The sequence below is a fragment of the Sander lucioperca genome, chromosome 5 (assembly GCF_008315115.2).
Source record: "Sander lucioperca isolate FBNREF2018 chromosome 5, SLUC_FBN_1.2, whole genome shotgun sequence".
In the NCBI taxonomy this organism is placed as follows: Eukaryota; Metazoa; Chordata; class Actinopteri; order Perciformes; family Percidae; genus Sander; species Sander lucioperca.
The window spans coordinates 26,553,993-26,581,256 of record NC_050177.1 but is presented as its reverse complement, the minus strand read 5'-3'; the positions used below and the strand labels follow the sequence as shown (position 1 = coordinate 26,581,256).

Here is a 27,264-nt window from a genome sequence, read left to right as displayed (position 1 = left end):
TTTAGTCTCTCCCACTCCCTCTTCCTTTCTGTCTCTGTCTTTGTCCCTCTCTCCTCCCTCAGCACACCTCTATTGACCGGGTTTTGACCTGCAGCCAATTGCGTTTGATTTGTGCATATCTGGAAATATGTCCACCTACCTATTAAAAATACATCATCCTGCTGCTATCTGTCTTTTCCTCTTTGGCTCACACTCACATGCAGTCACTCTCTGAGGAAATGCACGCTCAGAGCTGCAACTTTATATTGATGGTCATATTCTTTTATTATTGGAATGTCATTTTTCACCCAATGACCTGTGTTAATTGGCTTATCATCATTCTTAGATTGACCTGATGAATTTTCATTAGTTGATGGCAGCTGCATTAATTGATCCGTTTACACGACAGTTGGTGTGTTAATGGAGGTAAACTTATTATGCGTGTGTGTGTGTGTGTGTGTGTGTGTGTGTGTGTGTGTGTGTGTGTGTGTGTGTGTGTGTGTGTGTGTGTGTGTGTGTGTGTGAAAGATAGACACAGTGAACATGCTTAAAAATACAAAACCAAGGTAAACACAACTGCAGGTGCTCTCAACTTTCAGAACTTTGTGAACATATTTGATTAAGTGCACTTAAAAGGTTCTCTTCCCTCTTCCTAAAATTATGTTTTACCAATGCCTTTTGCAAACAAGCAAATATGATTTTGGTGATTTAACACAATTACACAAAACCAGATATCTCTAGTGACAACAGATACTTCCAAATTGCTCTAGGCTTATTTGTGCTGTGAAAAAAGTGAGCTCAGTTAGCCTTGGGCCAACTCGTAGCCTAAGGCCAAGTAGAACTCTGGTCTAATAATATGTGGTGTGAAAAGCACTATGGGGAAATGTCGCTTTCACATTGGAGACTGGATTTTGAGCTAGCTGCTTTTAGCCATCAATCAAAATCTCTTAACCCAGTAATTCTCAGCTGCTATGCCTTGAAATGAGCTCTCGTGAGCCTGGAGATTTTGTTGAAGAGTGATGACAATGACCAGTGACCTGGCAAAGAAATATATTAACTTCATCAAAATTCCGCCACAATGCTAGGCTAATCACACGTTTCCCCTAGTTGCATGGTCAGAATATGAATCGGTTCACAACATCTGTCTAAGCGTATTTAACAGACACCAGTGCAAAGCTCATTTTATAAATTAAATATGCGTTTCCAAATGGTTTTAAAGCTACTGTCTTAATTTTTCATTTCAATTTCTCATCTCATTTGACAACAAAAATGAATGAAAGAGCTTAGTGTTTTTCAGTGTGTCATTAACCCAGCCTCTGCTACATTATGCTACCTGATGCTCAGTCTATGGTGAGATTATTTAAAAGCATTAAAAAGCAGACACACGTACACAGTCTTTGCACTGGATTTATAAATTGTTGCGTATGTATTTCCTCTTTAGCTGCACACACGCATGAAGCGAATGGCCACTCGCGCTGTTGTCCATTTTTTTTTTTTTTTTTTGACATGTTTCAACCTTTGGTCACAAATAAGACGTGTGCTTAGCTTGACACTGGCATCATCCTCTATTGGTGCCACATTTACTTTTGTTCATTATGCTGATGTTGTGAGCCATAATGGCTTGATGATTTATTACACAACTGTTATCTGATTTGCATAATCAATATTCCAATATTATTTTACGAGTCCAAAGTACATGAATACATGAATGAATTAATGAAGACTACAACTTATTATGCTTACAACATCGCTTTATCTCATTCAGGTCAGTTCTCTCATAAAAGTCTTCATACACATGGTGTAAAGCGTGAATGCAGTTATATACATTATAAATGCACTGCTTACATTTTTTTTATGAATATAAGCTTCTGTGTGAAAAGTGGCACATGCTTTCTTGCATACATCGTTTATAAAACTGGTCTTTGGTCTGGTATGGAATGGTAGAGTAAACTTGTAAAACTAAACTTTATCGTTTTGAGAATGGTTGTTTGCACAAACTTCTCTGTTTTGACTTGTGGATTTTAGCTGAAATTTGAGATTTGAACCGACCGTAGGTATATTATCCAGAATTAGGTGTTTAAAAGAAAAAGCCAATACTGTTTTCTATGTGTACCAAAGTATGCTAGTAACAGTATGCTATTTGGCTCAGTTTTGTTGTTGTTTTCTGCTTGATTTGGATGCTATAGCCGTCGTATGTCAGTCGCACCCCTAAAGGCTTCTTTAGTTTCAAAGGGGAGAGATGAAAGGAGGATGACATGGTTGTGCAGCCTTCTAAAACGCACCTTGTAGGATGCAAAGCAAGGGATGTTAGTAAGAGAGTAACCTACCCGCAGAGGCATGGAGAGCATCGGCAGTCTTTCAGTCGACTTCCCTCCCGTTTTCACTTGTTTCCGTGTGGATCCGTTTAATGTGAAGGCAGCCTGCTGTGTGTTTGCCTCTGTCTGTGTGGCGCTTTGTGTCTGTGTGTGGGCTGGGTGGGTTTGTTGCTGCTGAGTGTGTGATGCTGTTCCCCACTGCGCTGTGTTACCTATAATGAATTTGTAGACAATCTGTCAAGATCACCACTACTTTTAAGAGTTTCATTAGAGATCAGATACTGGCCATTTCTTACCTTTTCTCTTACTTTCTATCACGTTTCAAAGGTCCCTTCAAAGTCTTCACTACTGAAGTGCCACATCCTATTTTAGAATAAAACTACATTCCTACTAAATCTTGGGAATCCACATTTCACCATCATAGGGAATTCCCTACCAAAGTGGATTTAATTCATGGATTTAAATGTGTTTTAATGTCATTTTAATGGCCCAGTGATTGTATTTGAAAACTATAAGCCTGTCTAAAACTGGCACATTTACGGTGACGTTACATTTACAGTGATGTTGATTGATGTTCACCGGCGTTAACTGTGGAAGTCAAATAAAAGTCAGAGCGGTGAGATACATTGAGGCACAGGTCAGCATATTTGCATACTAGTGAGGATAGTTCATATGGAGTTAAAATGTACTCAGATCTGATGCAGTAATACAGCTGTTACCAGATCAAATTGGCTCTCATTTTAGGCACAGCCGTGCAACACTAGCATATTCTACTTTGGCTTTGTGAATCACAGAAAGCATCTATTCAGACAATGTGTGCTGTGTAGAAAAGAGAAAAAGACAATATGAATGTTTTGTTTTAATAATACTGAGCATCAAACACATGATGTGACGTGATTTTGCTTTAAAATGACTGGACTGGAATACTGTTTTGGAAATATTTCTTTTTAAGGAATAGTTTATCACCCACCACCAAAATTCAAATCACATCACTTCAAAAAGCTGTGACTCTTGAGTTGTATATTAATAATATATAATAAGATATTTTTAATTGTGTTTATTTGAGAAATTATTATTTAGTTTAGTATTCTAGAAACACACAATTATCGACTTTCAGTCTATCATTTAAACTGTTATGTAGATCTAAACTTTTAAAAAGATACACTTTAGCACCCTGAGTAAAGTCAGTGTCAGTTTCCACACAGGGTCTTCTTACATTTTCACAGGAAACATTTTGATGTCTCTCTCTCTCTCATTTCGAATGTTTGTATTACCTGAGAATTAATTGTATGACAGGACTAATCTCTGTCATACTGTGTACTGACAAAGAAGAAGTATTTATTTGCCTGTTTAAAAAAGTTTAAAAAGTTTTAAAAAATTATAACATTTCTTTTCCTTATCCGGTCTCTTCTTCCTCCCTGTTTTTCCTCCATTCTTTAGTATACCTCAGCTCTAACGTATGATGGTGTCCTTGTGATGGCTGAGGCCTTTCGCAGCCTTCGCCGTCAGAAAATTGATATCAGTCGCCGTGGCAACGCTGGTGACTGCTTGGCCAATCCAGCTGCTCCCTGGAACCAAGGAATAGATATGGAGCGTGCACTTAAACAGGTTGGTACAAGTTTAATGTTGTATAGTTTAGTCAAGACAGCTTGTGAAATGCTTAGACAGATGTTCACACACACACACACACACACACACATGCACAAAAGCAGTGAGTAAAAAAGCTGTCATGAAAAAGGGAAAAAATGTTCCAGAAATCAATGCCGACATTTATGTGTTATAAATTCTTGTCGGGACTTTGATGGAGTACCCACCAGCCCGCACACACTTGGTGTAACACACAAACTTGTATTGCTATACTTGTGGGGAAATTGTAATGACTTTCATTTCCTTTCATTACTCAGGTACTTACCATAGCATTAACAATAAGCACTATACAGTATATCTTTCTCCACCCCTTACCCTAACTTGATAGTCACAATTTGAACCTTAACTCAAACCATGTCTTCACTCTCAATTCCTTGTCAACCTTGTGGGAACAGATGTTTTGTTATCTGATCAATTATTTGCATTATATGAACTATTCATATTATATTCATATTATTATAATCATAATCCTCAAGATCTACTTAAAATCAAACCCCATTTTTGATACTATCTATGGTCGCCATTTTTTCTGCAATAGCCATTAAATGTATTTACATCCAGTAATTATCCCTCTATACTATCGATGGTCGCCATTTTTTTCTGCATTAGCCATTGAAAGTATTTACATCGAGTAATTATCCCTCTATAGCAGTTTTCATTGTAAGAAGGGGGGTCCGCGATTCTTTCACTGGATTCAAATTGCCTTCCTAAGCACAAGAACTAACAGGAAATGATGCATTACTGTTTGTACTATTATCCCATTGTTACTGCTAATGTAGTCTCGCTTTGCCAGACCTATCTACACAGCGCTGCAGAGGAAGGTCTGGCTAGTCCTTCCTGGATAGGAGAATTAATGGTCAGGGGTTGTTTGCATATATTTAAATCAATTACAATTGTCTTTACAATCATTCCCTGAACGAACCAAGCAGGCCTACCTTGTTGCATGATCCAAATGTTCCTTAAAATTTAGCATTTTCAGCCTGTAACGTTGCTCAGAGGTTCCGGTAAATATTGCTCGATGCGACCGGAGTTTAAAGTTAACTCAGAGAAAGAGGAAAGTGAGGAACATCCGGCGGAACTTCCGGCGGTACTGGAACTATCCCACAAATGAACCGTCATCGATACAGAATACTGCTAATGCTAACACAATATTTCCTTTACTGTTGCTACCCGTTAAAGCAACACCAAAGCACTTTTCCTCTTCGGTCCTCCTACAGGTTGAAAGTGGAATTGTGTCCATTATGTCTCATTCGAACTACAGATCCGCAACCCGATCTGGCAAACTTGCATAGTGCAGTTATAGCCAATAGAGGGCCGCAAAGCAAATGCAGCAGTGCCGTTCACCCTGTTACGAGTTGATGAACCACTGAAACGATTTTGGAAACATTATTTCAAGGTACAAAATAATCTTTGGTGTTGCTTTAAATCTGTTAAACTACTTGTAAAAGACTGCTTGTTTGGCTGCACTGTAAACAGATACAAAACTTCTTTTAAATTCCTGACAAGTAGCTGCTCAAGGAGTGTTCCTCCAGAATTCTTGGACTTTGTCTTACAGTCAGTAACTTTGGGTGTTGCCAAATCAATCTAGACTGAAATCCTAAGGATTACAACTTTAAAGTGCTTTGTCTTTATTTGTCAGCAGTCCTTACTATCATTGTTGCTATAAATTCAGGTGCGCATTCAGGGCCTGACTGGAAACATTCAGTTTGATCACTATGGTCGGAGGGTCAACTATACCATGGACGTGTTTGAACTGAAGAGCAACGGACCACGCAAGGTAGGCTCCCTCCTCATGGCTTAGAAACAAAGACAAACAACAAACTCATGTGTGCTGCATGTTTATTTTTTCATCCCTCATGGTGGTTGGTTGTTCAAAATTAATAAAAAAATGATTTACTGGTTAATGATCTCCATTATTCTGAATAAATAACTGTATTGCTGCAGTTTTAGATATCTTTAGATAACTGCAATTGAACCATTGCAGCCAGAGTTGTAATAGCTTTTTGGAGTGTACATTGGGGAAGAGCTCCCAGTCAACCTGGAGGTACATAACACTCTGCAGTGACATAAATAAGGACAGTTTGAACATAATCCTTCGTCATAGGCTCAGGTTGCAAGAACTTATAATGTATCTTTACTGGAAAAGAAAAAGTATACATGCAGTTCCTATAATTAAGAAATAACACTATGTTCCAGCTTCTCAAGTGTTCCTTCGACAGCCATGTGTGTTTATTGAAAGTTCTTGGCTCACACTCAATGTCTCTCAATATATTCTACAGTTCCAATGGGAAATATGTTGGAGTGAGCTCATTCTGTTGACACATTTTTTTTAAACTTTTTTTCTTTCTCTTCATCTCACATAGGTTCCATTCTTTTTTATATCTTTTTTTTATTTGTGTTTTTGTCTATCTTTATTTTATTGTGAGCATTTTACATTTCACTTTTGCATGAATTGCACCATAAAGACTGATTGATTAGATGAATGTTTTTCTTTTATCACTCATTCTCGCTCTGTTATCACTCTGTTCCTCTCAGATTGGCTACTGGAACGACATAGACAAACTTGTGTTGGTCCAGAATGAAAATGTTCTGTCCAATGACAGCACATCGATGGAGAACCGGACAGTCGTCGTGACAACCATCATGGTAATGTACCCTCAGACTGCTTTCATTTCTGCATATGGGTTCTGTTTGAGATTTGGGTTAGGCTGTCCTTCAACACTCACAATCCGGCTATCCAATTCACCTAAACCTTTGTGAGTTTTCAGCTCACATCTATATCATGTAGAGGCAATTTGTGCATATGTGAATGACACATCAGGTGCACAACAGGTGATTAATACCCCATGTTACACGTTCAAAATTCTTTCTTTTTTTCTTTATTTGCAAAGCACGATCAGGTGTGTGTACAGGGAAAGGGAGGGAGGATGATAAGCTTAGTTTTTAAGGAAAATTTGTTTGACAAAGAAATAGTGTAAACAAAAATTGAGCAGTCCTAATTGGGTTGAAACAATGGGTACAGCGTTAAAGTAGTTAGACAGGACTAGGTGCAGTAATGACCAATGCATTACAGGCATGGTTTTGCTGCTGTAGTACAGTGGTTTCCAATCTGGGGTTTGGGACCCCTACAGGGAATTGTAGGACACATCTAAGGGGTTGATTAATAACACAGAAAAGGAGAAAACAATACATAGGTATTTCCACTTCAGGGAATTCTGTTAATTTCTTCCACTCATTTCTGCTTTTTTACATTATTCAAGTAAAACAAAGAAAGAATTCACTCTTGGTCATAACCAGTAGAGATATACAGTATGCAACCAGTATTCAGCCATTGCAATATGCATTGCTTTATTTTGAGGGGTCACAAACCAAAAATGTGAGGAAGTAACTGTACAAGCTATAGATAGAGTTCAGGTTTGAGGCAGGAGTTTACTTTAGTGGCCTAATAGGATACTTTCAATGTCAGAAAGCCAGGGGGTGAAGTACAACATGTGGATGTGATATGGTAGTGTTTTGTTAATGTCAAAAGGAAACTCAGGTTGGAGCAGAATGAGCTGTACGAGTTGAAGAGAGCTCTCAGAGCACAGCCAAGAGGGAGTGGCATTTGTCCAGCTGGAAGATTAAACTAATAGCTCATTAGTAGGCAAATCTAAAACTGACCTCAGATCACCATTTAGAAGTGACCTCAGTCCAGTCTCCTCTAATGGCTTTCACATAGACACTGGTCTGCAGCCCAGTATAATTACTTCTCTTTCTTCTACAAACACGGATAAAGGAGGGCTAATCGGTGGATTTGTGCACATCCTCTGCTTACATTTGATTTCACTTCACCCATCTGCAGCCTTTTTATGGTGGCCATCCTCTTCCTGTAAATGCAATTAGTCTAATTCAATTGGGCATGAAAATGATGCAAGTGAAAGCAACTCAAAAGACTAATTTCAGCCGAGTGATAAAACAAGCCACAGAGGCTTGAGCTTTGGCAATTCAGCATTTTGCTTCAAGCCACGTTGCTTCTTCTTCCAGCAAACTCCTTAGTCTGACCAAAACACCTGTAGTTGTACTGTAGTACTCATACAAATACCTATAAATGGACAAATGTTCAAAGATGTTGATTTAATATTAGAATTAGTCTACAGTGCCTCGAGTGGGCAGAAGTAGAAGTAACCAGTCAGAACTGCACAGAGGAAAACAACCACACATGCTGCAGGAAAGAGTTCAGAAAAATGAATTCAGCTGGACTAAATGTCCCCAGTGACAGTCCTGCCTCCAGACATGCACACTTCAACTGGCAATATGTTAAACCTCAGTGTGTGTGTGTGTGTGTGTGTGTGTGTGTGTGTGTGTGTGTGTGTGGGGGGGGGCTTGTTAACTATATTCATGGAGTCCAAAAACCGGGAGTCCAGTATACTTGTGGGGTCCCGACAGCTTTATGGGGCCAAAATGCTGGACCCCACAAGTTGAAAGGGCTGTTTGAGGGTAGAAGGGTGAAGACTTGGTTGTAGGATTAGGGATAGAATTAGGTTATGGTTAGGGTGAGGGTAAGGGTTAAGGTTAGGCATTTAGTTGTGATGGTTAAGGTTAAGGTAAGGGGCTAGGGAATGCATTATGTCAATGACGGGTCCCCATAAAGATAGTGCCACAAACCTTTGTGTGTGTGTGTGTGTGTGTGTGTGTGTGTGTGTGTGTGTGTGTGTGTGTGTGTGTGTGTGTGTGTGTGCGCGTGCGTGCGTGCGTGCGTGCGTGCGTGCGTGCGTGCGTGTGTGTATGTTGCCAACAGCCAGGCCCAAGACAAGCAAATACAATAAAGGGCAAGTTGTTATTCTGTGACAAAAATCCTATTTTGAATGTGTATATTATGTTAATATATCATTACTTATATATATGTTGTTTTCCCTGTGGCTGTTTGGCTTGTGTCTCTAATTACATTAATTTGATGTGGTTATAAAAGAGATGAGTGTGCAACTCAGAGTTTGGCGCTACTGCATACGTCTTTTCGATGCGTGTTCCTTTCCTATTTCTTCTCACCCATGTCTGTCTGACTGTTTCCAACGCCACTATCCTCTATCTCTCTCTCTCTCTCTCTTCCTCTCTCTCTCTAGCTCTCTCCTTCTCTCCCTCTCTCCCTCTCTCCCGCTGTCTTTCTTTAACTGCACTCCTCAACCCCACACTTCTTGATTTTACCTCCATGCCTCTTCCACCTGCATATTTATCTGTGGATGGTGACCTCAGCAGGCCTTGGCTAACGTTAGCTCAGTCACCTCCTCCTCTTTGCAGCCTCTGATGATGAGGAAGCCACTTCTGCGACACTGATGCCGGGTCTGCAGACAGAGCGACAGACTGAAACAAAGACTCACCTGAGTCGCAGACCCACAGGATACACAGACAACAGACGGACTGAGCGTCTTTAAAACTCTGTACAAAAACTCAGTGTGCTCTGTTTTTGTTTTGATTGTTTGATTGCATAAATAAATATGTATATTTGTTTTTTGTTTTCTTTTGAAGTTATTTTCTTTGTTCAGAAGTGGTTTGCACTGCATTGACATGGGAGAAATGGCAAAAAGGGACTGAAGATGCATTGAGCCTGTGAGGTACTGGGATGCCTTGCTCGCTGTGCTCCTGTCTTCCTCTCACGACAAAAGCCATGGACGAGAGCTCTACCAGGGATTCTGTGGCGGCTGTCAAGATTTGACATTTGGCCACACAAAATCACCAGACCATCAGACAGCCATGTTAATTCAGATTTTTTTTTCACTTCCTTTGAGGACACCACAATCACCACCGCCTTCTCTGCTACACTACAGAGAACCGGCAGGAAAAAATGACCTCACCAAAATTATTTTATCTATCTTTCTATAAATATTATTTTGTATTTGTATTGTATTTTCGGAGGAGAGTGATGCGTGGACAGGTCCTCGTATAAGTTCCTACATTTTGCAGCCCTCAACTTTTGATACCACTCTCCGTCTATCTTCATCTTTCTGCTCCGCCACTCTGTTAATCTACTCAGTCATGCTTACTCGGCCATTTTTCCTCAACTGTATTCAGTTCCAGTGAGAGCTCCACGCTTGAATGGAAAGGTATTCAACACTATATCCCTACACTTCACATTATAATGGTGCCATTATAAATGTGTTGACTTGTCTATAATGTAACTTTCACACTAGCATTGTAGCAAAGTGCATTAATGGGAACTGATTGTCAAGCCTGTTGGCATTTGCCATGTACACTTACTGTACATCCCTGATGACATGACAATCTCTTGTTTTTGCCTTTGCTTCGGCCTTAGTTAACTGCAACATACACAATGCTCCTTGTGCTTCTCCTAGTGATGTGTATGGTTAATTGGCTTTAATATAATATTAAATTATAAAATAAATTCTTTAAACATTTTTTTATGATGGATGGATTACCAAAAGAGCTTTAAAGAAACCTGTACAGTCCACTCACTGTTACATTTTCTCACACAGTGTGTTTATAAATGAAAGGTCAATGTTCCTATCCCACAAGGCTCTTCCTTGGGTTGCAGGACACTCATACATAGAGCTGAAGGTAGGAAATTGACATTAGGGAGGTACATTATTTTTGCGATTGTATAAAGTAGGTCAAATTACATAAATGGAAGACAAAAAAAACAAGTTCAACTAAAATGTATAAAACTAACAAACAGTGTTGTGGATGCTGGTCGACTGGCTGATGGATTGAGTGGGTGTTGGTTCAATCATTATAGACAGACAACAAGGCTTTTTTTCGGCTGGCTGGTTAGTTACCTGGTGGACTGACTTTCTCAGCAGCTGACTGTCTATGTGGCTGGCTGACTTTCTGGGAAAAGCTTTTGAACTGGCAGGTTGACTCGGTTACAGACCAACTGGCATTGTGACTAACAGACTGGGTACTCACTGACTGACTGCTGAACTGCCTTGCTCTCTTTATGGTTGAATAATCATACTGACTCACTGGCCAAATATGAGACTGGGCAGATGATCATGTACTATAATTGCAGTAATGAATGAATGAACTGATTGACCAATTTGACTGACTGAAATAGGCTGTGACTAACTGACTGCCTGGCTTGCTTCTTTGGCCATCTGAATGAGTAGCTCACAGGCTTATTAAATGTCTCGGTGGTTGCCTACATGTAACTCATACTTGAAAGTCTGGCCTGTTAAATGCTGAACTGATTAAACATCCGGCTGGCAGCCTGACTTAATGACTGGACAGTTAGGTGACTGTCCAGTCGGGTGCCTGTCTTTTTCACTGGCTGGCTAACTGGCTTACATAGCAAGTCCTGTCTGCCTTTTGGCTCCTGTGTGAAGTGTTTCATGTCTTATCAGCCCCAACCATTTGCTTCTACAAAGCTGTTCTCCCTCCTTCCCCCACCCATTTTCCCTCTCTGTCTTCTCTTGCTTTCCTTACTCTTTTCCTCTACCTTTTTCACGTTGTCATATTCTCTCTTCCTCTTCATCTCTCTTTCACACTTTCCCTTTTTTCAGTTCCTATCTCTCTTCTATTCTCCCTATAGCCATCACTGTTTATATTCTGATCTGCTCCTTCATCTTTCTTCTGTAGTTTTATGCAGCCAACACTCCTCCCATCTTTCTCTCCATCCACATTTCCCCCTGTTTCTCTTCACCATGCCCTCTCTTTCTTTTCCTTTTAACCTCCTGATCTTTGATCTTTTTTCCTCCTCTTTCCTCCCCTCTTCTCGCCTGTAATTTCTCACCATACCCTGACTTATGATGCAATATGTAACACCCAGACATGATAAAGTAAATACATGTACTGTTATCAAGTACACACACAAACACACTCACACACAGCATTTGCATTATTAGCTTCACACCAAGACAAAGGCTTCTGGGTCAAACTGATAAGAAACCTTAAGGAGGCTTTAAAGTAAAACCGTGCCACTGTTGGTTGAGCTCCCACTGGTATGTATGTGTGTCTGTTTCTGTTGCTTACATGATACTATTTTATATTAAGAAGCCCACTCTGATTTCCAATGTTGTAGTAAAGTAAAGTACAAATACTTGTAAAAAGGCTATTTTGCTTCACTTTTCATTTTAAATCATTGAATTTCAACGGTGAACCATTTAATTTTGCAACCATCTCCATTTCTGTCTCCTCCATCAAATTACGCTGATGTTTATCATGTTAGAAAGTCAAGTGTTTGAAATCAGCAGTCTTGTATAAAGTACTTGAAAGCAATACTTGAGTAAAAGTATCTTACCAGAAAATGACTGTGGTAGACAAATACTTTGTTACTGAACTTAAGTAGAATTTTAGTTTATTTTTAAGTAGTTATTTATATTTCTGGAAATTTTTACTTTTACTCTACTACATTTCCTAAATAAAATGTATACAGTACTTTTACTCCATTTCCTTTTAAGCATGTTCATTACTCGTTACTAAAACATGAAATCATAAGAATAAGAAGCATTGCTCCTAGACTGCAAGTTAATACACACTCCATTCCAGTTTGTGCATAATGCTTGTTTGTCGCCAAGTGCCAAAACCATACACCAAAACTAAAGAAGAAGAGGAGGAAGCATAATAACTGATAGTGCACGTCATGGAAGCATCTGCTGCAGGCTCTGCAAATACGCTTATTTGCATCCTTGCTGAGAGTTCAATGATGAGACCCATACCACTCATGTCTGTCCAACTGATATGTAGCTGTTAGCTTAGCTTAGCATAAAGACTGGAAATAGTTAGCTTTGTTTAGTCTAAAGGTAAAACATCTGTGTACCAGCACCTCTAAGCTCAGTAAAAAAAAGAAAACGTGTTTTTCAGCTCAAATCTTCAGTATTTCTCGTCTTTATCACTACTACAGTACAGAGCAGTCCTCATGGCTGTGTTGATCTATACGAGGGAATTTACTTGAAACTTTTTTGCTGTTCATTAACATTATGGTTCATGTTGAGTCAATGGAATGAGCGCCCCGGGACCTGCTAATGTCCCTGATAATGACATTTTTAGGCGAAATGTTTTTGTGTATGTGACATTGAACACAACAGGGCAAATGTTTGTATTTGATGATGTTGATGTTAGGGATAAAAGTGTAAAGTGTGTCCTTTGTGTGGTTGGTTTAGAAGAAATGTATTTTGTTTTAGCAAATCGTAAACTGATGACTGAATAATGCTTTGTAAAAAATGTGATAGAGCAATGCTTGGTGGTTTTGTTGTTTTGAAATGTGTGTTTGTTTCTTAACCTTTCATATGTAAATTTAAGATTATCCTTATCCAATCTCTAGGTATGGTGAAGGGTATGTGATGATGTGCGGCTACTTTAATTCCAAAGGCCAAGGGAACTTTATCAGGATGCATAGTATCCTGGATCCATGAAATAACTGGCCTTTAAAAGTAAAACTCTGCCTGCCTCTATGGGAATTTAATATAGGGGTGTACTTACTTATGCCCCCTGTATTTTAAGGAAGAACATTTATTTATTCACGATACATTATTCATTCACAAAGAAAATTGGTGTCCTTAAAGGTTGGATTTTTCCTCATTTTTTTAATTAAGGCATTAAGATCAATTTCCAAAAGATGATTTTATTTTATTCCTCTTTTTAGTCAACTCTAGCATGGGTTCATAAACTTATGAGTGCCACTGTATTTGTTGCTATTTGTTTATGCACAGGGAAATGGACATGCACATCCAAAGGTTTTTGACAGGTGCTGGAATTGTAGCTTAACTGTACATTTTCAAACGTACACACCATTTAACAGGAAGAAAACTGAGTTGCTGTAGAAACTGATGATGAATTTACTCTCTGGATTTAGAAACATGAAAAGTCTTCAGCATGCTAACATGCTTAAAATGAAAATGATAGCATGTTGATGTTCAGCAGGTCATATTTATGGTCATATTTACCATGATCACCATATTATTCAAGTGTGTTAGCATGCTAACCTTCTTTCACAAGATTGAATCATGTTTGCATTTGGAAACATGTTAGCCTATTGAATAACTATATTTGAAAAAGGATTTCAAAATAATGGCTCTCTTTTTTACCTTTCAGTCACACACAATTGCACAATTAAATGGGTTTTTTTTCAAGTTTGTTTACTAAAGAGAAAGCAGATTCATTTATAAATCCATCCTCCCTTTGTATGTTTTGTTTGTATAGTTTCCAGTGTAACATTTTTCTAATCCCACTGCATGCTTTCATCTGATCTAGACTTGTTTCTCAATTTCCCGGATTGAAGATTGTTCTCTCCAGATCTGTGTTTATGAGTTTATTGCTCATTTTAACCCTTTTGAAACATGTCTAAATCCTCTATGATTAAACTGTATATAATATGGTTTCAATGTGAATCAATTTCCTGAATGAAAAATTCAACCCAACATATGCTATCATCTTTTATTGTGTTGTATAATCTTCCTAAACTGTTTCTGTTGGGAGCGTTGGATATTATTAAAGCCTGTTTGATTAATTAGATGAGATTAGTCTTTGATTAAAAAGGGTTTGATAGCATTGTAATAGGCTTGGTTTCAGTTGGATTACAGGGTGAGCAGCCTCAGGCATAATACCATAACTCACTGCTTCTGATGGATGCGCTGTCACTCTAAAGTGTGTGTGTGTGTGTGTGTGTGTGTGTGTGTGTGTGTGTGTGTGTGTGTGTGTGTGTGTGTGTGAGTGTGTGTGTGTGTGTGTGTGTCATCCCAAATACATCCACCATCTCACTAGACAACATTAACTCCCTCTTTGCTTTCATCTTTATTTACTACATGCACAGAAATCATTCTACCTCTTACGACACATTACCAAAGCAGCAGCCTCCCTCTCTTTTTGTCCTCTTCCCCTGTATTTTCTCCCTCTCTTGTAAATGTCTCTCCTCTCAGCATTAGAGTTGCAGTGAGCTGCAGGTTCCAGCGGAGGCATGTAGAGTCAGATGAAAGCAAAAAAACAAGGCACTTGAAGTCAGAAAGACACAATATAAAACATCTACCTCATACATGGCCTTTATGAAAAAAACAGCTTTAATTTTAATCCCATAATTATTAACTCTGCAACGGTTTCTATCAAGTTTTGGGTAGCTGTTGTGTTTTCCTGACACGATAGTTTGTCTGTGAGGTGTTTATAGTTCAAATGTGGACTACATAAAGATGTGTGTGACTTTCAGTTTACCTTCACTGTTCTTCATGCATTGTTAAATATCTTATTGAGGCTTGTGTCCAGTTTAATTTGCCAGTTTAACTGCTGGCTTCTCTTAATAAGTTTTCATTTTCCTTCTTTTAATAGTTACTGCTGTCATGTTCCTCCAAACAATTGTGTCTTTATCCCCTTATGCTGGTTTTGTAGGAGGGTCCCTATGTGATGCTGAAGAAGAACTGGGAACTCTATGAAGGCAACGATCAGTTTGAGGGATACTGTGTGGACTTAGCCTCGGAGATCGCCAAACACATTGGAATCAAATACAAGATCTCCATCGTACCGGATGGGAAATATGGAGCCAGAGATCCAGAGACAAAGATATGGAATGGCATGGTTGGAGAGCTTGTGTATGGGGTAAGTTTGGATGGAGAATATTTGGACTTTATTAATTATTTTGTTATTTTTATGGTTAATCATTTATTTGTTTAGTATATTTAATGTAAAAAAAAAACAGTGAAGAAAGTCCATCACTACTCTCAGATCCCAAGATGATGTCTTCAAATTGTTTGTTTATTCAATTTGATTCAATTTGACGTCGACTTCAGTTTATTCATAGTTCATATCACCCAAAGATTCTCTGGCACATTTCAGAGGTTAAAATACATTACATTTATTACAAGTATAACTTGAAGCATAAACTGAATTTGCATGTACGAGCAGACACACAGAATCACAAACATACAGGTAAGAAAATGAATACAACACAAATAACATGTTTTATTTACTGCATTGCAGTACAACATCACAAATTATGGCCTCAGACACATTGTGTTGAATCAACGCTTCTCTGGCACATAGTTAACATAACTTCAACATTGTAATCTTATAATGTCATGTATACTGCAGGGCTATTACATTGCATTACACTGTTCATGCTCCTGCTATGCTATGCAACAGCTGAAAAAATGCTCAAAATAACTCTTATGCAGTACATTAATTTGTCTCGAGCTCTGCGTTTCCTTAGTTACCATGTAAGTTTCCTGCAGAGATGCTGTGTCATGTAGGCTTCAGTTATTTCTTGAGAATTTGGCAAGCTGGCTAATTACACCGTCGACACCCATGCACGGTCTGAGATTTCACATTGCTGTCTCGATGCAAACTTTATCAACATGCAGAAGACAATGTCAGTCGTCACTTTGCGGAAGAGTGAAAGTGGAGACTTTTGCTGCAGAACAGTGACAGAATTAATTAGCCTCCAGAAGGTGACACAGCAGAACCGCTGCATTGACTAATCAGGTTTGATTTGTTCCAAACACTTGCCACATGGAGGAAGTACATTTGAAATATTTATATATTTATTTAAATATTTATATACTTCTTTATGTCTTTATGTTCTTTACTCTCTGTTTATCTGACTTTCTTCTCCCTTTCTTTCATGTTGTATACTTCTGTCTCCTGCCTTCTATCCCTAATTTATTTGATTTATCTGTCTGTAGTGCATTTTGGGTTTTTGATATTCCTCTGCCCTCTCCTCCTCCTACTTCCTTGCCTTTCTTTTGCAGTTCATTCTCCTTCCATTGTAACATCCTAACTCGTTGTAGCGAAGGAAAACTTGTTATTTGATATTCATTTATTGTAGCCTTTTTTAGCTAAGACTGCAGATGTTTAGTCACACGCAAATACTCGGAAACAGATACTCTGCTGTGCTGAATGAATGATGCTATTGACTCTACAGATTTTGCATGTGTGTGTTATTGCAGACAAATTTATATTCTGGCAGTGTCACTTTTGTGCCTAAGTACCTAAGTATGAATTACTTCTCTGTCATTCTACTGGTTTTCCCTCTACCTCTTCTGTCTCTTTCAACCCTTCTCTCTCCCCCCTTTTCTCTTCCCCTGCTTTACCACTTCCATTTCTTTGCCTCCCTAACCTTTATCATTCCCCTTCTTATGTTGTTCCTACTTCAAAATCCAATGATATGTACTGCGATTGTCTACTTCCCCTGCCCTTTGTGTCCTTTTATTTCTCCTCCCTTTATCTTTGTCTTCACTTTCCCCTTCTGCAGACAGGGAAGTTCACAGAGAATTCCTACCCACCATCACTCTCTGCTTTACATAAAGTTGCTGTACATCACCTACCACTACCATATGACAGAACTAAAGTAAACTCACACTATTCTACCCGCCCCTCTTTGCAGAAAGCAGAAATTGCTGTGGCCCCGCTGACCATCACTCTGGTGAGAGAAGAGGTGATCGACTTCTCGAAGCCCTTCATGTCTCTTGGAATCTCCATCATGATCAAAAAGCCCCAGAAGTCTAAACCAGGTGTTTTCTCTTTCCTGGACCCGCTGGCCTACGAGATCTGGATGTGCATAGTGTTCGCTTACATTGGAGTCAGTGTTGTGCTGTTTTTGGTGAGTGATTATTACAAACCAGAAGTCAGCACTTGAGTTGGATTGCAGGGCTGTAGCAGTGTGAAGTGTTTTTAAAGCTTACGAATGAAAGAACAGAGATCTTATTTGGCTCACAGGCTAAAAATATGTCTCAACTAATGAGCTATAGCACATGGTGCCCTGACGTTGGAGATCCTTATACTGTAGGACACATTTCCTGCTGGTCAGAAATCAATTTGGTCAATTTTATTAATATAGATAGAGGAGATGAAACTTTTGTCCATGGCAGCTTTTACTGCTGGATTCACTTTTCTGATGATATAATAACTCAGTGCTCATGCATCTAAATGTTTCTGAGGGTACACCGTGTGTCTGTTTTAAGGATTATTAAAACCCTTCAGTACATTAATGCAGTTAATAACTTTTCAAGTATGGCGACATTGCCTTTACCCCCTTAACTGTAATGACTTTTAAATGTTGAAGATAATGTCTCGGAATCATTAGATACTTAAAGGTGTCCTATCTGGAAAATACCACCACAGACAGCTCTGTATGCAAGATATGCAAATACTTAAAGTAAGACATGTAAGTTCACATAGTCAAGATCATGCCGGCATAACTCCTATGACACCAGTGTCTGCATATTCAAGGAAACATTTTTCCCTTGCACAAAAGTTACAATAAATGTACCCTCTACGGCTTTGTGTCTCTGTTATTTAGCTTAATATAATCCCCCTCTCTTAATTTACTTCTGTCTGTATTAAAATAAGACCCTACTTTATTATATGTAAATGATCTATAACACTTATTTATTCCTTCTCTCTCCCTCAGGTGAGTCGCTTTAGTCCATATGAGTGGCATGCAGAGGAACCAGAGGAGGGCACAACAGAGCTTGGCCCCACCGACCAACCTCCCAATGAGTTTGGCATCTTCAACTCCCTCTGGTTCTCGCTGGGAGCCTTCATGCAACAGGGCTGTGACATCTCACCACGGTGAGGAAGGGAAATGGTGTGTGTGACACAGAGTGCATTTGTGTGCGTGTCTGAGACTGAGAGGATAAGAGATAGTTTTTCAGTAGGTATACAGGATGTGTTCATAAGAGCGTGTGTGGGGGCTGGGGATAGTGTGTGTGTCTGCAATGCACCTTGTGTCTGTCTAACTGTCTGTAATGTTAGAGTGCTTTAGTATTAGGCTGTAGTGATTCAGACTGTTGACCATGTGAATCACCTCTCTTAGCACTATTTTAGGTTCCACTTAACTGGACTGCTTCTCAGAGACAGTGTGTTAAGAAGATGTGCCAGAAATACACACATAGACACAAACATGTGCCACTGAAAAAAGACACGGAAGTGAGAAGGAAACACCTGCACATAGTCCAGTGGTCATGTCCATATGGGTGTGCAGTGGTGGGAGATTTAGCAGTTTGCTAGATGTGTATGAATCTTTAATGCACCACTGAAGAGGCTGTCCAGCTGTATTTTTAGAATATTTATAGGAATATGGCATTTTATTATTGATAACCTGAGAATGCAGTTTAGTGAAATATTTATAGACATCATACTTAAGGCCTTTTGGGAGTAAATCTAAGGAGAGAAGCAGACAGAAAAGAGTGATAGACGATGAGCTGAAAGTAGACAAAGGTGTGATCGGTTGAGCAAAATGTGAATCATAAGTGGTAAGCAGAGATGTGAATGGACATGTCTTACTTTATCATAGACGTGGATATGACATTTTGAATTCTGTATCCAAACATCATGTGCAAGATTCTTGTTTGTCTTGACTTTTGTTACACTCTTATTGAGAAGCACTGCTGTGATGTTTTGCCCTTAATGTAGGCAGAAGCATGTTATAATGATAAACCCACTTGGCTGAAGCTTCCTACATTTTGTTAACTTTCCATTTAATTCCATACAAACTGTTGTTATTGCTCTCATAAATAATTAAAGCTTTTACGCTAAAACACATCACTGCCTGTGCAGAAGGAAATAGGGTTTATTTTGTAGGTCTTCCGAATACTAAATGTTCAATATTATAATGTATATATGAAAATTGTTCATTCTTTTTAACCCCAGAAAGCCTAACTCCATTCTCAATATCAACTTTAGTTAATGTCCAGGCTCACTGACATACATACAATCTTTTTCTCATCTCAAGGACTTTACTTCTGCTTTTAAACCTAGTTTTAGCCCCGGTGTCTCTCAAACATTTCTGCTGCATTCCCATTAGCATTTCACTTTTGGGAAAAGGACAAAAGTTCTACATCAGCGGCCCAAACATCACTTTATTTCTCCTCCTCTTTTGCTCTTCTGCCCTTCTCCTTCGCTCTTTCATCCATCTCTTTCATGCTCTATCTTTTCCTTCCTCCCCCGCTCCCTGACACCTGGCTTCTCCCACTCCTTCCCACTAACTATACTGTGACTGACAAGCCAATTCTAGCCCCAACACACAAAATGGAAAACACTCTCACCAGCTGCACGCACACATACCAAAACACACAAAAATACACAAGATGTGCACGTGAATACACACACATTTCACACTCTCCTTACACACACATGCAGACCTATTCATTACTTGCAAGACTTGTTGTAGATGTGTGTGCATAAGCTACAGCTGTCATAGCGATAATGTGATAGTTAACATGAAGCCAGTGTTCGTCATACAAATCACCCGGCCCTGTCACTTCCAATATAGCACAACTCCTCTGTAGGCCAAGATTACTGCAGTCCTAAATGCCGGATTATATACGTATAATGAGAGGTCTGTCACTTGTGTACTTTTTCTTCATGTTTTCAAGGAGGTTTCAATGCAAACTTAAGTCTGGGATGTCTTTCTTATAAATGCAGCAATAATGATTTATCATGTAAATTCAACATGAGGGGCCCTATTTTAACGCTCTGAAACGCAAGTATCAAACGCAAGTAGCTTTGTGGGCGGATCTTGGACGCTGTTGCTATTATACCGGCGGGATAAATGACTCTTGCGCCCGACGCATATCTAAAATGGGTTGGTCTGAAGTAGCTACATTACTCATAGGTGTGGTTTGGGCGTAACATGCAATAAACCAATTAGAGCGTTATCTCACATTCCCTTTAAAAGCAGGCACGCTTGTTCCATGGCGGATTGCTATTATAATGGTTGATTTTCTAGGCGCACGCTCTTAAAGTGCCCATATTATGAAAAAAACACTTTTTCTGGGATTTGGGGTGTTCTTTTGTGTCTCTGGTGCTTCCACACACATACAAACTTTGAAAAAAATCCATCCATGCTGTTTAGAGTGAGATACAGTTTCTGAATGTGTCCTGCCTTCAGTCTCTGGGTGAGCTGTTCAAAATCAGCACGGCTTGTGACGTCACAAGCCGAAACAAGCAGGCTAACCGCAACCATTAGCTCGTAGCATTAGCATGCTAACGCTAATGCTAAGGCTAGCATGCTAACGCGAGCATGCTACCTCGTTCTCAATAGCAAAGCACTGCTACAACACACACAAGTTCACCATAATCTACAAAAGAACTACTTACATGTGCGCCCTCATTTAGAAGTCTCCCAGCTAATCCTGCCTTGTAACTGACCGAAGTTGTAGAAACAGCCTTTCTTTTACTGTCTATGGAGCTAGCTAGCTGACATGATCTACATCTGAGCTACTGCGCATGTGCGAGTGCAATCAAAGATAGTACAGAAGAAGAAGAAAAGACGTCTCACTCTGTAGCTAAAACAGAGATCAGCTGAAAAGAGGATCTGCAGCAGTGAGAGAGAGCACTGCAGTACAACAAAAATATGGTGTTTTTTGAAAATTAAACCATGTAAACCTATTTCATGTACATTTATTGGTACAACCTTAAAATACAATTATGAACCTGAAAATGAGCATAATATGGCTGCTTTAATACATCCATGGGCACATGCCCAAACATACTTTTCGATGTTTTGGGCTCACTCTCACTGAATCACACGGTTATGAATGCATGTTGATATTTTTGCAGTGTAGTCTAACATTAGACTGAGATTACCTCACTATAGACGATGCAGCTCTTCTGCCTCACCTCTCCCGTGCTGCTGCTGGGGTATTTGGGTTAAGTGGCATCGGCACATGCAGTTCAACATCACATCTCCTTAAGTCCTCTAATATTTCCTCATTTATGTCATCAACACATCCATGATTCATGGAAATGTTGTCTAAACAAGGTCATATTTTCCCTGTATTTATGTATGGTTTGCAAAAATGGAAACTGCTGGGTCCGTGAGATGAGAGAAGCAAAGTGTATGCGCGGTGTGTACACTCTACATTACGGCAAGCATGCGCCCTTAAAATAGCATCTGAATAACACGCCACTGACTTTAGACTAGGTTTTTCCTGGTCTGTGGCAGAACTGTTTTCTGAAACTGCAAAATAGCACTAGAGAATGTTTGCGCCGGAACACGCCTCCTCTTTTTGCTGAACCGCCCCCGGGAGCGCAAGTTCATTCCCTAATTTACCGACGTGAGTCTGTTGAGGGAAGTCCGCTGTGCGTCGGATGCAAAATAGGAATGATACATGCGTCGGTGTACAAAGTCAATTGCGCTGGGTGCAAGATAGGGCCACAGGTCTCATCTATCATCACAATGTCAGTCTCATGAGATAAACCATATTGCAAAGACTGGTGTTACAGCTGTAATTAGTGGTGTGGCTCTGCTCCCAGCATGAACAGGGAGCAAATTGATGGAAACGTGGCAGATTTAGATTGGGGTATGCAACCCCCTGGTGGGTACAGAACCGAGCTTTGGAGATGCACATCTCTAAAATGTAATGTGTAAATGTAATTGACAGTATGGGGACATACAAGCTAACATAAGCTGAATTACTGTTTTCTAATGAGGAGGAGGCCAAGGAAGGGGTGAAAGAACAGCACATGACAATGGTGGTAGCACAAATATAAAAGTAACACTAGCACTCTAAACCACACATTTATTAAAATTAGACTATCATGTAATTATTACATTTATTGTAGGCATTATTTTTTTTGTTCAATAGCCTTGTACCTACAGCTATAATCAATATTTTTATTATAACATTGTATTAGATAACAATGTAAAAAAACAATGTGACAATGTGAAAAGTGTCATACACACATCTCATAATGATGAACCTGCAGAGAATTATCACCTGAGCTGAATCTGCAGCTCCCCTTGGGTTTACAGAGCTTTAGGTGAGTTCATTGTTTAGCAGTTGCTTTAAACTCTAAGGCTATGTTTAGATGGAAACGATCTGAAGAGAAAGCGCAAAAGTGGCGTTGCGTTTTCACTTTTTATTCCGTGTTTAGACGAGCATTATGGGAGGGAAATCTGTCCGCACGCCTGCGTAGAACCTCCTTCTACTTGTCTCCCTCTCTTCCTCCTCTCTCCCTCTCCTCTCCCTAGTAGCGCGAAGTGAACAACAAAAGCTGACAATTTTTTCTGGACAGACGAGGAGGTGGAGTTATTGCTCCAAACAATGCACACACAGACACACACACAGCACACACACACACACACACACACACACACACAGCACACACACACACATGCAGCGCGCACACACGGCACACACACACACACACACACATGCGGCACACACACGCGGCACACACACACGCGGCACACAGTGCGTTTTTACCCTTTAAACGGGAACATGACGGTGGAGCGTTTTTAAGATTTCCATTCTGGAGGGTGGTTTCACTTGTTTGCGTTTTTAAGCCCCAAAAATGCCGTCGCTGTCTAAACGAAAAGCACATCTGATAAAATATTTTGTCGTTTTCGCCCGCGAGCGTATTCATGTAAACAGGACCTAAAAACCCACTGGTGAACACAGTGGAGCACTTAGCAGCTTAAGAGCCAGATATTTCCCTCAGGAGTTGACCAAAAACAAACCTACTGTAAAAGAGAGTTAATGTTGGACATACATTCACCAGGTGACCACAAACATGATTACAAATAAATGATAAAATGTCCTCCGTGATTGCTGAATGTGTAAAAAATCAACTGTTTGCTAATAAGTCTGCCATATCAACCTAAAAGGTGATGATATGTCAATGTTCTTTTTGCAGCTTGTTCATGCTCCCCCCAAGTGGCCAAAAAAAGTACATTATTTTAGGTTTAATTTGGCTCCACAATGGTGGTAGCAAAGGCAGCATCAAGCAGCAGCATACAGTAAATTGTTCAGTATGCTTGAAAGGTTCGCACAAGGTGTCATCCAACCACATCTAAAGGCAAAGGTGTTTGGCCACACTCAGATTGAAAAGCCTGCTGTTGTAGTAACAAGATGAAGCAATGAATCATATGTGGTAGGGGGCATAATGCAACACATTTACTGATGTAGCTGGATTGTCGGTTTCAAAAGTTACAAAAGGTATCGGAAGCAGGAAAGGTGTGGGGGGAGAAGGCACACTGTTAGATGATCTAATGCGCACACATAGGCCCTAAGGCCATGCAGGATAAGTTAGTGCTACAGTGTTTATGTGAACTTATTGTACTAGTTATGAGAAGGCATTGCCATAATTGATAACCATTCAGATCAACTGACATGACCAAAGCTTCCTGCCTGAAGAACAACACTTGTTGTTGTCAGTGTCAATGGTTCTGAGGTAAACAAAACAGTGGGGTGAAGCTTCGCTACATTCGAGTCGCGCTGCTGCACTTACTGTAGCTATTACACACTCTGCTCTTTGCATCCATACCCACCACACTCTGTCACGCTCTGCTCACTCTTTTGTTCTGCCTAAGCTGCTGCTCACTGTGAGCATCATCATCAACATCATCATCATCATCAGCTGCATTCACCTGTAGCTGCTGATTGTAGTGAGTCACTCCCTAGTCTCTCTACGCGTGGGCTTAAGTGTATACTGCAGGGAGTGTTGACTGACTCGCTTAGACGTCAAACATGTACCAGTACCTCGTATGTATCCACATATAACCATTCCACATGAACTCACTGACTGAAACGCCACAGTAATGACGCAATTCATGATTATGTAAGAAGAGATAGAAAGATATAAAGACATAATGTTAAAAGAGTGAAATGAACTCATTCATTACATTTGTTAATGAAGAAATGATATAAGGCTGCAGACCAGGCTTTCTGCCATAAAATCATGTGATGGATGACCCTTCACTGTGACACTGTGCTCTGCAGAAACACTAGATCATGTGCTTAGAAAAGGATACGTGTCGTGCATATCATCATGTCATATCATTTTTCTGTCCCCTCAGTACATTTACTTTAATCTCCCATTCTCTTCTTCACCTTTGCAGGCAGACAATGTCATAATGCTAACTTCACTCACATCTGACAGCAGAAATGTGCTTCAGCTAAAACAAAGACAAAGATATTATCATATCACAAGATGTATTCCTGCATGCAATTTTGCTTTAAAAAGAAATATCCAATATTTAACATGTACTTCTCTTACTACATTAAGGGCATATCACCTTCTCAGTTTATCTGCCCCTCTTTGAGCTGCATAGCAACGTCTACAACAACACACTGAGCCAATTACTCGTAAAGGAGAATACATAAAAGAATTGGAGAACATTTCTTGCTAGTCTTTCTATACTCGGCCAGAATTTCAGATCACATCCACAGGGTCTCAATTACAGAGAATAGCACTCTTCTGTGTGGTGTCATGTTTTAGGACAATAAGGCAGGTGTAATTTTACACAAGTGGAGCTTAAGTTTCTTTATGCAATGAACAAGTCAATTCTTAAAAGCACTTTACAAGGTGGAAACGTTAAAGAATTAAACAATGTTAAAAGCAAGTCAGTTTGTTGGGGTGTCTTGGCACTAAATAAACTACTGAATTGATTCCAAATGAGTTGAAATGCAAACGTACATTCCATTATGCCTACCAACTACTTCCTTTGCCCTACAGTATTTTCCTTCATATAATCATATATATATATGTATGATTTGCAGTCTGTCTGGTTGGCTATTTACAGTGTATTTGTGTTTTTCTTTCTAAATTAAAATCTCTTCTGTCTTGTATATCGTGTCGTCTTAACCTTTAAGAGCATCTGTCTGTCAACTGCTCTCCATGTGTTACACACACTGCTTGTTAGACCATATACACTGTGTGTGTGTGTGTGTGTGTGTGTGTGTGTGTGTGTGTGTGTGTGTGTGTTTTGTAGTTGTGTATTGTGTATTGAGCTGCCATATAGGTACATTGGTATTCAGTGTGGGTCCCACTCTTCCTGCTGCAGTCATCCTGCAGTCTGGGAGACACAGTCTAACACACACTCCTATTCAACTCTCCCACTTTTTCTCCCTTCTTGATCTATCATTTTCCTTTCTTTCTCCCAGCCTTTATCTCCTCTTGTTTGCTCTCTCACATAGTGCCTGTTCCTGCTGCTTTGTTGTCTAATCATCACCTTAGTTAATTGACATTTTCATAGCTAGAAATTACAGCACATGTCTGTGTGGTGGCATGTGTGCATGCTCATATTAGTAAACACTTCTTTTCCTGTGAGACACACATGCTGTTGTCTTTTGCAAACACACCGACTTGTGTTTCCTTCACCTTTCCAATCAAGCATGTAATGGCTGGCAGTAGACATGAACTCATTTATACACACACACACACACACACACACACATACACACACATCGTCAAAGTGACCTTGAGATGGCATTTGCACCACACACACCTGTCATCTTTCGGCCCAGGCTTTTGGGTTTGTATTGTCGTTGATTGGCTCGGTCACCTTGCAAATGGTGAAAACAGTGATGGACAGTTAGATGATGGGACTGGAATTTTTAAAAAGTGGAAATGAAAAAATGGCACAAAATAAGTGACAGGTTGTACATTGAGGAAGACCAAGAGTAAGTGCAGGAGAGGGAGGTAAACTGATCACCAGTGAACATCTCAGAGGGATTGAATCTGTCTCTGTCAATAAACGTCTGAAATTACAGCTCTCTTGTGTGTGTGTGTGTGTGTGTGTGTGTGTGTGTGTGTGTGTCTGTCTGTCTGTCTGTCTGTCTGTCTGTATGTGTCTGTGTGTGTCTGTGTGTGTCTGCTGCTGGCTTGTGCACTTCTGGCTTTGAGTGTGTGTGTATGTCAGTGTGTGTTTGTGAGTGTCATACGTAAGAATTGAGTAAATGGTCGTGAGTGTGTTGAATAGTTAATGATAGCAACAGATCCAGCAATTGGTTCGACTAACTAACTACAGTGGAGCACTGAGGCTTACTGACTAATTAATGATCTCAAGGTAACTGATTAGAACCCAGTCCCACCGACTGACTGTGTTCATGAATTTTACCAGTTAAAGTTTTTATAAATCCTGTGACTCATCTTCTCTCTGGGTGTCTCGTATCTTTTCTGCTTCACCGATATGTTATTATTTTATTTTATCTTGCCTTTCATTATCTGCCTGCTGCATCTAATCTTTAATCTATTAATCAGATTTTCTTTCATGTGTGTCTGTTTGCTTTTACGCCCTTTATTCTGCCTCCATCTACTGTATAGCATTTTCTTTATTTCACACCTGTTTTCCATGTCAGAGAAAGTTAAAAGACAAGAAGAAGAAACAATGTTTGTCTGTATTTCTATTTGCATTTGTCCTTCTGTCCTTTATTGTGTACTAATCAAACATTCATGCTTCACTTTCCCAAAACATCAGACACACTCATAACTATCAGACTCAACATTTGTTAACATGTCAGTCACAATTACTTGAGAAAACATGTCTTGTTTGCTCCCCAAACGGATAACAGCAAAAAGTTTTGCATTTCCCCTGTCGGCATGTCATAACGAACAAGGAATTGAGTTTTTAACAATCTTACGATTTTCAAATGTTGATTTCATATTGTTTTTTGCATCCAGACAA

At 39.6% G+C, this 27,264-nt stretch overlaps 1 protein-coding gene across 6 annotated transcripts in view; it reads left to right on the top strand.

The window, feature by feature from the left end:
- The window catches only part of gria4a (glutamate receptor, ionotropic, AMPA 4a), a 107,680-nt gene that overhangs the window by 54,123 nt on the left and 26,293 nt on the right, over positions 1 to 27,264 (top strand). For 5 of the 6 annotated variants that reach the window (XM_031297234.2, XM_031297233.2, XM_031297232.2 and 2 more), the window contains exons 8-13: positions 3,735 to 3,902; positions 5,614 to 5,718; positions 6,477 to 6,587; positions 15,246 to 15,452; positions 17,236 to 17,451; positions 18,262 to 18,422. In XM_031297234.2, coding sequence (XP_031153094.1) covers positions 3,735 to 3,902; positions 5,614 to 5,718; positions 6,477 to 6,587; positions 15,246 to 15,452; positions 17,236 to 17,451; positions 18,262 to 18,422 — 968 coding nt within the window. Of the gene's footprint in view, positions 1 to 3,734; positions 3,903 to 5,613; positions 5,719 to 6,476; positions 6,588 to 9,215; positions 10,321 to 15,245; positions 15,453 to 17,235; positions 17,452 to 18,261; positions 18,423 to 27,264 lie in introns of those variants that run through there. The other variant, XM_031297235.2, reaches the window with a different exon arrangement.